This window comes from Suillus plorans, assembly GCF_016647745.1.
Source record: "Suillus plorans strain S12 chromosome Unknown HD556scaffold_37, whole genome shotgun sequence".
In the NCBI taxonomy this organism is placed as follows: domain Eukaryota; kingdom Fungi; phylum Basidiomycota; class Agaricomycetes; order Boletales; family Suillaceae; genus Suillus; species Suillus plorans.
The window spans coordinates 254944-267825 of record NW_024537421.1 but is presented as its reverse complement, the minus strand read 5'-3'; the positions used below and the strand labels follow the sequence as shown (position 1 = coordinate 267825).

Genomic DNA, 12882 nt, shown 5'->3' with positions numbered 1-12882 from the left:
AAGAAGTGCATTACTGTTAACAAGGGCGTGTTCCAGATGCATGGCAAAATGAATAGTGTTGGCGAGAATGCAACACGGAAGCATAGTAACCGAGATAAGTCATGGGCATGCCACCGAAACGTACGACAGGAATGGTCAAGGACAGCGTGCTCGATCAAGTCACATTATTTGACTGTAGCAGGGGTGTTATTATATAACAGATGGGTACGATGATACAGATTGGAATCAAGTGGCCAGTGGGTTTTTGGGGGGGCGTAGATTAAATGCGTGTTTTGGGGGGTATTAGGCCCGTCAAATGTTGACTCCTAGTCATGATTATTGGCACTGCGGGCGAGCTCTGGACAACAAGGATCCATGTAAGGGAACGAGAGATTCATAAGATTTCATTTATCCAGCGATCATTCCATACTTGTACAGTCTTTCCAGCTAATCTATATTTATGAATAACACTTATCTTGTGAACAACGTTCAACAGCAGTCAAAACGCGAAAACATGCAGATCTTTCATATCGCCATCAGCAAACGAGGGGCTCTGAAAAACAAGACAGTCAGCACGAGGCTACGTACTCCTCAGTACAACGATAGCTTACTTTCAAACCGACCAATCTTTGCTCATCGATCATCATGCCCGAAAAGCCTTCGAGCTCATCCCTTCGACAAACGCGATAGGGCAAATTTGTCTCAATAGAGCCCGGGAAAAGACCGTCCGACCAGATGATCGTGGGGTAATCAATGACCTCAATACTCGCCTTGGAGTCTGGCTGCGGAGGGAAGACATGCCGTTTGGTTTTGCGTATATTGAAGTCCATCACTTGCATGCTGCTGGATTGTAGCGGAAAGACCACTCGATAGCCATGGACGTATCTACTCAAGGTTGATCAGCGTGGGTTGGGGTAGGAATCTTTCAACTCCTTCTTACCTCAGCCATTGATATGGGGCTTGATGACGGAGCATGCGGCTCTCGTGGGGGCCCCACTCCTCCCAAGGCACCTCGAAGGGGCTTGTTTCTCTTTGTTCACGGTATTTCCGTATATATCTGAGAGGAGTGCTATTCTTGAAGAAGAGAAAAAATTTGGGCCTAGCTCGAGGGATATGCGGGTCCATCTGAATATAATCCACGGATAGAACATACATCCGCTCCTCCTGATTAGTCCAGAAAGGCGTGTTTGGAGGACACCTCGCCACAAAGGGACCTGTATGAATCGCGCAGTGCACGAAATGGCGGGACTCCAGGAGAGGCAGCGATAAGCTCGCGACATGGACGATTTCATGTTGATTTTCCCCAAATGTGAAAACTTGGATCGAACCCCCGTCGATCCCGCGCGTGATCATGTATGCACGGTTCGAAATGAACGAAAAGTCGCTGATATGAGTGGGCAAGTCTTCGCCGTCGCGATCCTGCAAGGCCAGCGTTGGCTATGAGCTGCTAGGTGTTCATAGACAGGCACTTACGACAAGTATTTGACCTGTCTTCCAATTCCAGATTGTGATGCGAGGATTGTCGAGCTCCATCCAAAACATCATCCCAATCACATCATCCACGATTTGTATGAATGCGCTGGTCATTATGGACGGGGTGAGGGTGCGAAGAATAGGAGATGATGCTTCAGGATGCTTGACATTGGAGGAGATAGTGCGTATATGGACCGCTGTGTAATTCGAATTGTTCACGCTACATCCAACAATCAGTCATCTGTGCGACGAAAAGCGAAAGACAACAAAGACGCACAGGTCGTCATCAGACTGGACAAAAGCGATGAGATCTTGCGATGGATCGATGGCGAAGTCTCTCGTTGAGATGCCTATGTCATTCCGAACCAGCATGTGTCCAGGAGCTGACGAGGATGGTAGCCAGGAAGAAATGAATCTTCGTGAACCGGATTGGTTGTGATCAATGCTCGCCGAAGAGAACGTCTTCGCAAATACACCCCCCACAAGCTCGTATGCGTGGCAGAAACCAGGCATGGGTACCCGAACTTCTTTCTTCCACTCGAACAAGGTCCACGCACGACGGAGGGTCCGCAGTTGTTCCAGACGCTCTGAAACGGTGACGGTGCTCGGAGGGCCGTCAAGCATGCAATCAAGAGCAAGCTCAATATGATACTGAAGCTCTGCAGAGGAATCAATCAACCTGTTCAATGTGCGGCAGACCTGAAAATTAGTCAAGTTTCAGTCCACGACAAACGAGCAGTATGGCATACGTACAGAGGAACACTGCAAGATAGATCGACCGTCTACATGACGAAGGATTTCTACCAGTAACTCGGAGGGTAGAAGGATCAAAGTAAGTGTTTCGGGATCCTTTACGTCTGCTTTTACAGCGGGCAGGCTGGCCACCGCTGTAGTCTGCCTTGTATCAAGCTTTGGTGCAATCATAGTAGCTGCTGTAGGCGCTTGGTGGGTGCTAATAATCGTTGAAATGACGCGGCTGCAATTGGACTTTGATTTGGCGCACGGGCTTGAAAATTCAATTCAACTTTGTAATAATCCAAGAAGGAACGACCGTCTTCGTTTCTATGCAATATGGTCTGTCTAGATCGAACTTATCTGTTGCTCTGAAGACGATTGTGAGTAACGACGTCGCACACAACAATTCATAGATCAAAGCATTGGTTCTGGGAAAACTACAACTCATGACTTTGAGCCTCTAGATTCAGTAGCCGCATTGGGTGTCCTTAGAAGAACTCTTTCTCGATGCCACCCAATTTTCACAATTGCAGTGATACGGCAAACGCACCCACCGGACCGTCACCTGCATCTCAATATGACCGAGCAAATTGTAGGAGCACATGATCAAACGTTGCTACGAGTTACAGAACACGATGCGAACTTCACTTACGCCGGTTCCTTGGTGTACTATTGCAGAATCCGAACATCAATTCAGCAATGTAGGCTAGAACGTCAAATTTCCCTCCCTGGACAATGAAGACGACGGGTGTGGGATGACAGAGCCAATGAGAGGAGAAAATGAACGAAGGCAGTCGGAGGCGACGAGGATGAGGACGAAGTAATCCATGATGGTATGGCTTTTTCTCGTACAGCTGAAATTTACCGCTTGCCCGATTAACAGCTCTTCGGGTCGAGTGGTCCAAAGCTCGCACCAAGAAGGAAGAAATCGGGTTGCTGCAAGAAGAAATGCATCGAGTTCTTCGATATCCATATTTCCAGTGGCATGCCCACTGGTGGGATGATATGGCCCATCTCTGCGTTCCCGGAGGCGCTGAAAAGGAAGTAGTGGTTGCCTATACCGGCGCCACTCGATAAGCTCATAACGTTGGTGCTAAGTCAACTGAATACAATATGTTCGCACAAAGTGTTTATTCTCTGATTTCCATAATCTCTGTATCAGATGTCATCCCCCTGTAGCTACATACGTGATTTAGAAGGATATATAGATTGTTCCCTAAAACATCCGTTGTATATACCTGGAACTTGAAAGTTTCTATAAGTTGATGAAGAATTGTGACCGGTCAGCTGTTCGAGCTTTAAAACCTGTTGCGTGTTGAAGATAATCACGGTGATCCTCAAAAGAACAGATGAGTGGTGTATCTTTACAACGTTTCGCCATTTTGCAGCGAGTAATCATCGACAATACACCAGTAAGAACCAAGGACCAACGTGAACTTAAACTCCACCAGTGCTAAACGGACCTAATATCGGAAGGAAAGCAGTTGAATGTATAATGAACCAAAGTACAACATGACGCACTAATATACATGGTGTTCGAATATGAGATCCCACAATGAGTCTGAGAGAGTGCCACAAACATCCTATCGTACAGATTAATCTGACAGGAATAGCGTTAAAAGGCCGTGAATATGAGTAGAAGCATCGACAAACTAGAATCGACATCATACAAGGGTATACAACACCTGAAACAATGAAATCGTGCGAAGATACAAGTCATGTTGTCATGAAAGTAGGTGGCCTGTGGTGGAGGCGCTGCTGGGCTAACTGTGCGCGCCAGCCTGCGAGATTGTTGATCGAATTCAAGAGTTCTCCACGACGAAGGGGCTCTGCAAAATAAGTATCGTGAGATCCGGAGAATGCATGGGTAAACGAGGTACATACTGGTGATGTGATCGTCCATACCTGCCTGCAGGCATTGTTCGCGATCACCGATCACTGAAAACGTAAATGAGCAAGTGCCCTGAACCTTGAGATTGTAACGTACTAGCATGAGCAGTGAGGGCAATGATAGGAGTCGGTAAGAGTCCTTTATGCATCTCATACGCTCGGATAAGCTCAGTCGCTTCCATTCCTCCCATGAAAGGCATTGATATATCCATCTTGGGGAGATAATAATTTACCAGTGAGCCGCCGAGTAAAAAAGTGACTCACCAAGATAATATCAAATGGCTTGTTCACTTGTACTCGTGCCTTGAAAGATTCGACAGCTAGACTTCCATTCTCTGTGATCTCGACTGTGTGGCCATACTTCTCCAGAATCTTGACTGCTAGTGCCTGGCTAACCGTATTATCCTCGGCAAGCAGGATGTTAAAGACAACATCATTTGGCGCCGAGACAGGTGAAACCGTATTCGGCTCCAGGGCGGAAATGAGGGCAGAAGCTGTGACTATCAGCTCTATATCACCAGAGCACATATGTCCTCGTACTACTCACGATTCAGACGTGGCATCGAAGGCGCCAATACTATGATGGGAATAGATCACAGGTGTTCATATTCCCTCATATTTTTGGTTTATAATCTCCAGCGTACTTGGGAAATGTGCGATATGATCGTGAAGAAGAACTTCTCTTCGAGACCTCGCTCTCGACCCACATGTTGCCTTGCATGAGGCATTCGGAGATGGAAAGGCCCAGACCGGTTCTGCTATATTTCTGTACAACAATCAGCTAGGACTGCGAGTGTCGAGCTGGGCATGTTGAACTTCCTTCCGGACCCGGTGCAATCGGCACCCCACAGAAGTCGGCACTTTCACAAAACTCGTGTTTCTAGTTGGACACCAACCTTTCTCTCTAACACAACTCATCACGAGGTTGAACGACCACAATTGAAACAGAATTGAGTGAGATAGTCGAAAGTACCGAAGTCACGCACCTGCCGGTAATATATCTGCCGTGACGGTGTTTCAATATTGCACATACCTACTTGGAAAGTGTGTTGCTAGTCGTCTGTTAGTAGTACTGACAGTACTCAGTACTCAGTATGGGAATTCACAACGATACGAAGTCAAAACAAAAGCTAGATGCCATCAAACGCATTAGACCTCACCAATGTCGATGGTGCCAAAGTGTTAGACTTTGGTTATCAGAAGGCACCCGGGCCGGTGGCGTATTACCCATGTGTACCGTTTGCCTCTAGAGTCTAGACTGGCGCAGAACAACTCATCCAAATATCGACAAGTCCATAACATGTACACCACGACTCAGCGTCCTTTTCAATATTTTCCAACTCAGTCCTATCCTTGTGCCGCTAATAACGTCCATTCAATGGTCTAGCATTCCATTCAGCGGCAGATCCACCGTTGATCGCACATCCAAACCCCCTTACCGTCGGCCTCCAGCAGAACGGGATTGATAGTAGATCACCCCCTGGATGGAGTCCACCAACTTGATCACAACATTAAAGCGCACAACAGCATCAAGTGAGAAGAGATGTACTGGACAATTAGTATTCTTACACGAGTCGTAAGTGTGCTCCGCTCCATATCCTCGATTCGTATCCCATGAGTGACCATCCTGAATGTAGTAATGCGCTAATACCTACGCCACGATACTAATCACCCGTACTTCCCTTTGGCACACAACAAATTCATCTTATTAGAGTCTGCGATCAACGATGAGACATTCGTCAACATAGAAGACTCGCATGTTCAATCAATCACCATCTCCAAGAAAAGTTACACTCCAAAGGTGCTTGTAAGTGTGATAATAACTAAGGTGGTTTACAGCGAAACTTGTACTTGTCCGGATTCTGTGAGTATGTCAAACATGAGTGTGTCCTCTACAACAAGACTCCCATGATAATCCGTGGGCCATTCGGCTGAGATCAAGCGAAGGGTTGAGCACTGGGACAATCCATTGCGTCCCCGGAGGTGAGCGAATTGTCACGATGGACAATATCCGCTAGCGCATGTCGCATTTGCTCGTCACGGTCAGCGAGACCTCGTGCGATTGTGGTGAAAATTTTTCATGACGCCGTTGCGCTGCTCGAGACAATAACAGGATCCCAAGCGTCCAAGTTCTCGGAAACGATCTGCAATTGTATGTGCGATGGCCGATTTGCCTGTGCCAGCATTTCCGTGCAGCCAGAAAACACGGGAAGCATCATCCTCCGTGTTGTTGATCCAAGTCGTGATCTCATCCAGAATTTCCTCTCGGGTTCCCGGCAAACACTTCTTTCTCGTGTCCAATCCTGTTCCTTCCGCACATTTCATTCCGCTCAGGTCCGCACCTTCGACTGGAGCGTGTATGTTAAGGAACATCAAGAGTCGACAACACTAACAGACGGAACGATAACGTGGAAGAGCGTATGATTGACAAGCGGTAAGAAAGAGATGAGATCTATCTAAGTACAGATAGGTCAAGCTATATGTATCGTGCACGGTGTCCAAGCAGCGATGTGCTAGGTGAGACGCCGAAGGGACTGCGTCATATGCTGCGTCATAGGTTGCGTAAGCGTCAGGCTTACACCCAGCTCCTGGATGCCTTCCAACTTGATCCGGTGCACGACCACCACTGTGTCCCGCGCTGCCCTATCCCGAAACTGTTGCATGAGGTCATCGAACACGGTGTTGTATCCCTTTACTCTGCCATCAGTTTCCGATACGACATTTCTGCCCAGCCTGATCCCTGGGAAACAAGATTGTGAGCTTAAGGAGGACCGCACATTGCTGTTCGACTCACAAAAATTCTTGCTCTTGGAGTAATCGCGAAGGAAATAGGAACACTCGAGCGTCTGCTGACATATCCGCACGACAACACTTTTCATTGATGTGAGAGCTGCCAGGTCGTTCTCTGTGAGAAATATGTACACCTCATCCATCTTTGAAAGGAGCTGGCTGATTGAGTCGTCGCGAGTTGCTTGGAGCGTTATTGTCTGTCGGAAATGTATGTCAGTCAGACGTGTATCAGAAACATCAGATATCGTGTGGATAGATACCTTGGACACAACTGACAGGACACCACATGCTGCCTTGGCGTATGGATGGATCTGCATTACAAGGTAATTGACGCGATCTCTGCCTGATGAAATTTCATACCTCTGCAATCGTATCAACAAGAGAATTGAACTTGGAAAGGTTTCCAAGCAACGGGATGATGTGGTCGACCGCAGCAACCAGGTGTCCTGCATCATTGATGCCCGACAGCGCAGTTTGCACAGGCCCAGAAACGGATTTTAAACTAGAAACGGCCTCTCTAGCATCCCGGCGAGCTTCATTTGCCTCATCCAAACCAGGTTTGTCGGTCAGACTGGTTGCGAAGTCCTGATCATAACATATTATTTGTTATGGACAGAGCAAATAGCGACTTTATTGGACGTACATTCAATTCGGCACCATGGGCTGTCTGACCTTCGTGCGTCGATTGGTCTGTTGTGGGGAGCATGTCAGACTGTCGTTGAGCATGCTGATCTGAGGTGGGGTCCTGCATGGAGATTAATCAAGTAAGTTCAAGTGTTGCGCAGGACCGTTCACTCACGTTATAACTGCCATCGTAGGGGTCATTGAGCGAAACACTAGGATGGTTAGAGCTCATGTTCGGAAGCTTGTTGACTACCTCTTCTGGTACTACAAGCTGTGCAGAGTCCTGCTTTGGGAATTTGTTAAGAATACTGCAGTACACACTCACAGAAGACACTACCCACCTGTCTTACATCCGTCATGGGAGAAACGAGTTGGGAGGTGTTGGGGTGTCTAGCACGTCGAGTGAAAAGACCTTTGGACTTGCTACGAAGTAAGGCGAAACATCCTCTGCGGCATTGACTGGGCGGTGGTGGGAGATCAGAAGACTGCAGAGATATCAGATACGATAGCGAAGGAATGGAAACAAGCGAACCTGGTTAGCTTCTGGATTAGTTTTTCTGAAAGATGTGAAACGCTTCTTGCGGCGGGAGTTATCTTGGGCCATGGTCTGTTTCTCGACCAATAGGACAACCTATAGGGGCCACATAAACCTGGGACCAAAGTACTTGTAGGCTGGCTGGTACACACCTCTAGTACGTTATGATGTGGTGCAGTTCCAGAAATTAAAACAAATCAGAAAACAGTTGACACGCCTGTAGGTTCCGCATAAACCCTCTGATCAAAGGTGGTCGATAGTCATGTAAGGGAGCTACACACCTCAACTATATAATTCAGCAACTCAGAGCGTGGAGAACAGAGTAGTGGTTGACGGGTTCGGGAGGGTTCAGGTTGATGTTCAAGGTTAAAAACATTCATGCCTGCAGACTGCAATATGTTTATGGCGTGTGCAGCAGCTGGTGTGTGCACGGTCATATAAATATTAGAGCTAGTGCCACTTCCGCCGCAGATTCAGATTGGCAAAGTGAGGACTGCGTGCCGGTTCCAATGTAGTGCTTCTCTGAATTTGCAATGGAGTGCACAGGCTGTGCATGTGAGTCGTCCTTCACTTGGTGGTATAGATTGTGAATTTCATGGCTGAAATTTGAAACTTGCTCAGGAAGTGTTCTGAGGCGTGTACATTGAACTTTAGATAGGGCGCAGCCAAACGATTCGAGGGCTAACATCAGCTACCCCCGTCAGTGGCTAGCCACCCCTGCCATCTGCATCAACCACCTCCATCAGCACTTCAGCCATCCCTGTGTCACGTATCAGTAGGTGCAATCAATGACGAGTCCGATTGATGACATCCGCAGGATGGCACCTGGAATACTTGGCAGCTGTGGAGCTGTAGTCGATGGTATGTTGTCTGTGGGCACGGCGGGCAACGTGAAATGGCGGGAGAGGCTGATGGCGGGAGACTGACGCTAAGTTATGACATAATACGGCGGGCAAACATAGACTTCCCGGCACTTTCCGGACAACCTGTCCCCCAGACTTTAACACGGAGTCTGTGACTTGCCTGTATAGACCTCAAGCAGACTGGCCAAATCCCGCACTTTCTGCTCCAAGCTGGGTTCGCAGGGGTCCGACGTCCAGGTTCCGAAGCCCGGCCCAAACGATATTTCCCAGGAGGAAGCAACCTAGCGGTACGAGGTTCCGACTCCGACTCGGAGCGCTACCTAGCTATACAGATCATATCAGCTTTTCAATTGTGGTTTGGATCACACTGTCTGAACATACGCTGCCTGCAACAGCCGCCTCGCGTCATTTCCATGTGCTTGGTAAAGCTACGGAATCCCCCACGCGATAAAACAGTTTCACTCATGAATTTCGAAAAGTCCCTTGATCCCCACCATATCGGAAACGTACTATTATACGAGTTAAGCGTCCATGTACAACAAATATTATAGCGCGATTATCAACTCTAATCATCCATATGCACAATGCCCATTAATGCACATCCTCAACGCTGCAACCACAACCCCAGCAACACACAACACTCACTCAGCGACATCCTCCCCCATAATCTTCGCCACCAAGTCATTCCCCTCATGCACAGGCGCCTCATACACAGCAAAAGCCGCACGCTTCCCAGCCCCACTCTCCTCGCTCTTCCATCCCTTCTTCCTATCCGTGAACACAGCCCCACTCCGATCAAGCAACATATCGAGGTCTTCATCCGACAACACCCGTTTCTTACCCTCCACAGACGTATTCGTCACCACGTCGATCTGCTCGCCTTCTAGCTTTAAGAGATCAGCTGCGAGTTCTGTCATGGATTGCGGGTTTGATTTAGGTGCTCCTTGTCCGGGTAGCTTGAATTTGCCTGCGATGGTATATGTGAGTGACAAAACGACAGGAGTCGAAGTAGACCAACCCTTGGCTATAACAAGCGCCTCAAGCTTCCTCTTCTCAGTCGCACGGTGCATGATCCTCGTCTCAATCGTATGCGCCGTAACAAGTCGGAACACTAAAACGGGTTTCGTCTGACCGATACGATGTGCTCGATCTTGAGCTTGGATATCCATCTGCGGGTTCCAGTCTTGATCATAGAATATCACCGTATCAGCCGCTGTTAAATTGATGCCTAGGCCGCCTGCGCGAGTGCTGAGGAGGAACAACTTCGGAGCGTCAAGAGAGTTGCCTCCTTGCTGGAACTTGTTCATCTGCTCGCGGCGGTCCATAGGTGCTGTTGACCCGTCAATTCGACATATCGGCCAGCCTTTCAGTTCGGTAGCCCAGTCCTGTAACGAGGGATTGAGCACAATGACACAGATGGAAAAAAGACGGACGGACCTCAAGGACATCTAACATGGTGGTAAATTGACTGAACAGCAAAACTTTGTGTTTCCTGCGGAACAGTTCGTCTAACAGACGATCGAGGACCATCATCTTTCCGCTCGCATTTACCAATTGTTCATCGAGCACGAGCTCCTGAGTACCTGGGACGACAGGCCAGTGGAACAAAAACGGATGGGAGCAGACTTTGCGTAGCTGCATGACAACGTTCTGAAGCTTCATGTTGTTGATCTGCTTCCCTAGATTCAACCGTCAGTCAAATAAAAGCCAAGAAAACACAAAAAACACCAACGAGTCGCCAGTTGCTGATGCTGTTTTGCTAGCTCAGAGACATCCTCCTTTGACTCCTTAACTTTGGCCCCTCCACCGTCTTCGAGCATCTCAAAGTACTCGTCATCGTTGCCATCAAGGTCGTATCGTGTCTTTTTCTGCTTCCGGAGCTTCATCGGCCCATCCAGGTCGATCTCACCGACCTTCTCAACTGCTGCTTTTTTGGAAATGCCAAGAAGGAAGTCTCGTAACGACCCGTCCAGGATGTTATCGTACAAATCACGCTGACCCACGCTAAGCGGGGCGTACAGAACATATTCCTTCTTGGGTGGGAGGAGGCCTTCGACATCTGCCTTGAGTCGTCGAAGGAGGAAAGGCTTCAAGATGCCGTGAAGGGTGCCAATCAATTGAGATGATTGGTCTTCAGAGAGGCGAGATTGCATGGTTCCAAGATTGAACCTTAATTTTCTATTAGCTCGAACACCGATACTGCAAGAAAAACAAACACGAACCATTCCTGGAACGTATCCAGGTCGTCAAAAATATCAGGTAGTATAAAATTCAACAATGACCACAACTCTGCCAGATTATTCTGTAGAACGTGAGCAAGAACAATGTCGGCATACTGAACAGAACTTACATGTAATGGTGTTCCAGTCAGAATCATTCGACCTGCGCTCGGGTATTTCTTGATCTCCTGCATGAGCTTGCAGTCAAGATTTTTCAATCTGTGCCCCTCATCTACAACGATATAGCCCCAATTATAAGTGGCAAGGTGTATACGGTCTTTAAGAATCATTTCGTAGGTGGTGACAACAACCGGGAAAGAAGCAGGGGTCTGCGGGGGGAGGGTATCGCTAGTAGTGGGTATACGGTTGTCTTCAACATCTGAGGTGTCTTCATCGTCTTCATCTGCCTGTGAACCATCGTCCTCATCGACGTCTGTCTTACGTCTCTTAGTAGGTCTGCCTTTTGTTTTACGCTTCGGCGCAGAAGCTTTACGGGCAGGCGCTTTCTTGCCCTTGCCCTTCCGGTTGCGTGGCGTTTTGACCATAACTTCGTCATCAGCCGCTTCTTGAGCATCCGGTGCTCGCATGACAGTCCGGCGAATATCAGCACGCTCAGCTGGCGTGCCGTGGTACATGCAAACGGGTATCTAGAGATGGTCGATATTAAAAAGACGAGATGGAAGAGTAGAGGACTTACAGTAGGCGCAAATTTCTGAAATTCCTCTATCCAATTATGAAGGACGCTCAAGGGGCAAACTATAAGGAAGGGTTGATAATGACCGAGGCCACGTAGGTGTGCATTGAATGCAATGGTTTGAAGGGTCTGAGGGCATCTGTTAAATATGATTCAAAAGTGAAATTAATTATATTACCTTGCCTAGACCCATCTCATCCGCTACACTGTATTTGAGAAAATGGAACGCGACGATTAGAGGTCAAGGGCTTACCAAGGATACCAGAAACGCCGTTCTTATCCAAACTAACCATCCACTCCACTCCTTCTAATTGATAATCCTTCAACTTTGCCCCCGTGACTAATGCAGGCTGGGGGAACTTCGGGCGCTGCCCATTCTCTCCTTCAACTACAGGAGGTTCCTGAATCGGTGGTTTCACAGGAGGCGCCTCCTCCTCATCTGACTCCTCTACGCGTGAGCGTTTCTTGCCACGCCTCGGAAGGCGCCTTCTTGAAGACTCTGGTTTTGAGGGTGCAGCAGCTTGCATGGCGGCTCGGAGTGCACATGCACGCTTTTCCTTATCCATCTGCGCCCCTAAAAGTTTGGAATATGTAAAAGACTTCTCGAGGAGGCGTTCGAGGCGGGAGAAGCGTTCTTGAAATTCCTAAAATAGATCTGTCAGGACGCGTTCAAATGAGCGATAGGGCACTTCTACCTCGTCTTCTATTGTTTCTAATATCTCTGAGGACTGTCGCACAAAACTGTTAGTACAGGGAACGATACACTGGATGCTGAGTCTGACCCACCTCGCGTGTGCTCTTCTGTGCTTTTCCTTCTTCACTAGGGGGAGGTGATGAGGCAGCTGTACTTGCTGGAGCCGACGACATTGCAAACGGTACGGGTGACGACGAAGACGGACTCGAAGACATCTTCGGCTTCTAAATAATATGGGAAAGGGTGAAAGGTGAACGGTGGATAGTTCTCTTGGATCAGTTGTTGGACCGCGACCAATAATAATAAATATTGTTGTGGTCTTGGATTACATCATCAACGCGACACAGCCGGCCCTAAACCAGCTCGCGAAGCTAGCGCCTCGAAGT

General features: G+C 48.2%; 4 protein-coding genes across 4 annotated transcripts; all 4 read right to left on the bottom strand.

Moving 5' to 3' along the window:
• Positions 1 to 207: 207 nt before the first annotated feature.
• Positions 208 to 2425, bottom strand: HD556DRAFT_1528034 (uncharacterized protein). The gene is made up of 6 exons (XM_041309367.1): positions 2206 to 2425; positions 1730 to 2151; positions 1453 to 1672; positions 920 to 1398; positions 591 to 864; positions 208 to 532 (listed from the first exon to the last, which is right to left on the bottom strand). The coding sequence occupies exons 1-6, from the start codon at positions 2374 to 2376 to the stop codon at positions 479 to 481; spliced, it is 1620 nt and encodes a 539-aa protein (XP_041158967.1). The 5' UTR covers positions 2377 to 2425; the 3' UTR covers positions 208 to 478.
• Positions 2426 to 3903: 1478 nt separating this feature from the next.
• Positions 3904 to 4640, bottom strand: HD556DRAFT_1444592 (pseudo response regulator; the record flags this gene model as incomplete). Its single annotated transcript, XM_041306806.1, has 5 exons — positions 3904 to 4016; positions 4072 to 4125; positions 4175 to 4289; positions 4342 to 4571; positions 4625 to 4640. The coding sequence occupies 5 exons, from the start codon at positions 4638 to 4640 to the stop codon at positions 3904 to 3906; spliced, it is 528 nt and encodes a 175-aa protein (XP_041158966.1).
• Positions 4641 to 6395: 1755 nt separating this feature from the next.
• Positions 6396 to 8046, bottom strand: HD556DRAFT_1380511 (uncharacterized protein). The gene is made up of 5 exons (XM_041303230.1): positions 7511 to 8046; positions 7228 to 7452; positions 7128 to 7178; positions 6872 to 7064; positions 6396 to 6817 (listed from the first exon to the last, which is right to left on the bottom strand). Exons 1-5 carry the CDS (start codon positions 7616 to 7618, stop codon positions 6591 to 6593), a joined length of 804 nt encoding a protein of 267 aa, XP_041158965.1. The 5' UTR covers positions 7619 to 8046; the 3' UTR covers positions 6396 to 6590.
• Positions 8047 to 9530: 1484 nt separating this feature from the next.
• HD556DRAFT_1444590 (SNF2 family N-terminal domain-containing protein) lies at positions 9531 to 12711 on the bottom strand (the record flags this gene model as incomplete). Its single annotated transcript, XM_041306805.1, has 10 exons — positions 9531 to 10274; positions 10327 to 10568; positions 10622 to 11058; positions 11112 to 11191; positions 11240 to 11755; positions 11806 to 11931; positions 11981 to 12003; positions 12056 to 12446; positions 12498 to 12530; positions 12589 to 12711. The coding sequence occupies 10 exons, from the start codon at positions 12709 to 12711 to the stop codon at positions 9531 to 9533; spliced, it is 2715 nt and encodes a 904-aa protein (XP_041158964.1).
• Between the last annotated feature and the right edge of the window lie 171 nt (positions 12712 to 12882).

Coding starts and splice junctions, on each gene's coding strand:
- HD556DRAFT_1380511 (XM_041303230.1), bottom strand. CDS start 7,618: ATGCAGGACCCCACCTCAGATCAGCATGCTCAACGACAGTCTGACATG. Junction 7,065..7,127: donor TCCTGTCAGTTGTGTCCAAG/GTATCTATCCAC, acceptor CATTTCCGACAG/ACAATAACGCTCCAAGCAAC. Junction 6,818..6,871: donor CTCCAAGAGCAAGAATTTTT/GTGAGTCGAACA, acceptor CTTGTTTCCCAG/GGATCAGGCTGGGCAGAAAT.
- HD556DRAFT_1528034 (XM_041309367.1), bottom strand. CDS start 2,376: ATGATTGCACCAAAGCTTGATACAAGGCAGACTACAGCGGTGGCCAGC. Junction 1,673..1,729: donor GTCCAGTCTGATGACGACCT/GTGCGTCTTTGT, acceptor TGTTGGATGTAG/CGTGAACAATTCGAATTACA. Junction 1,399..1,452: donor AGACAGGTCAAATACTTGTC/GTAAGTGCCTGT, acceptor CTGGCCTTGCAG/GATCGCGACGGCGAAGACTT.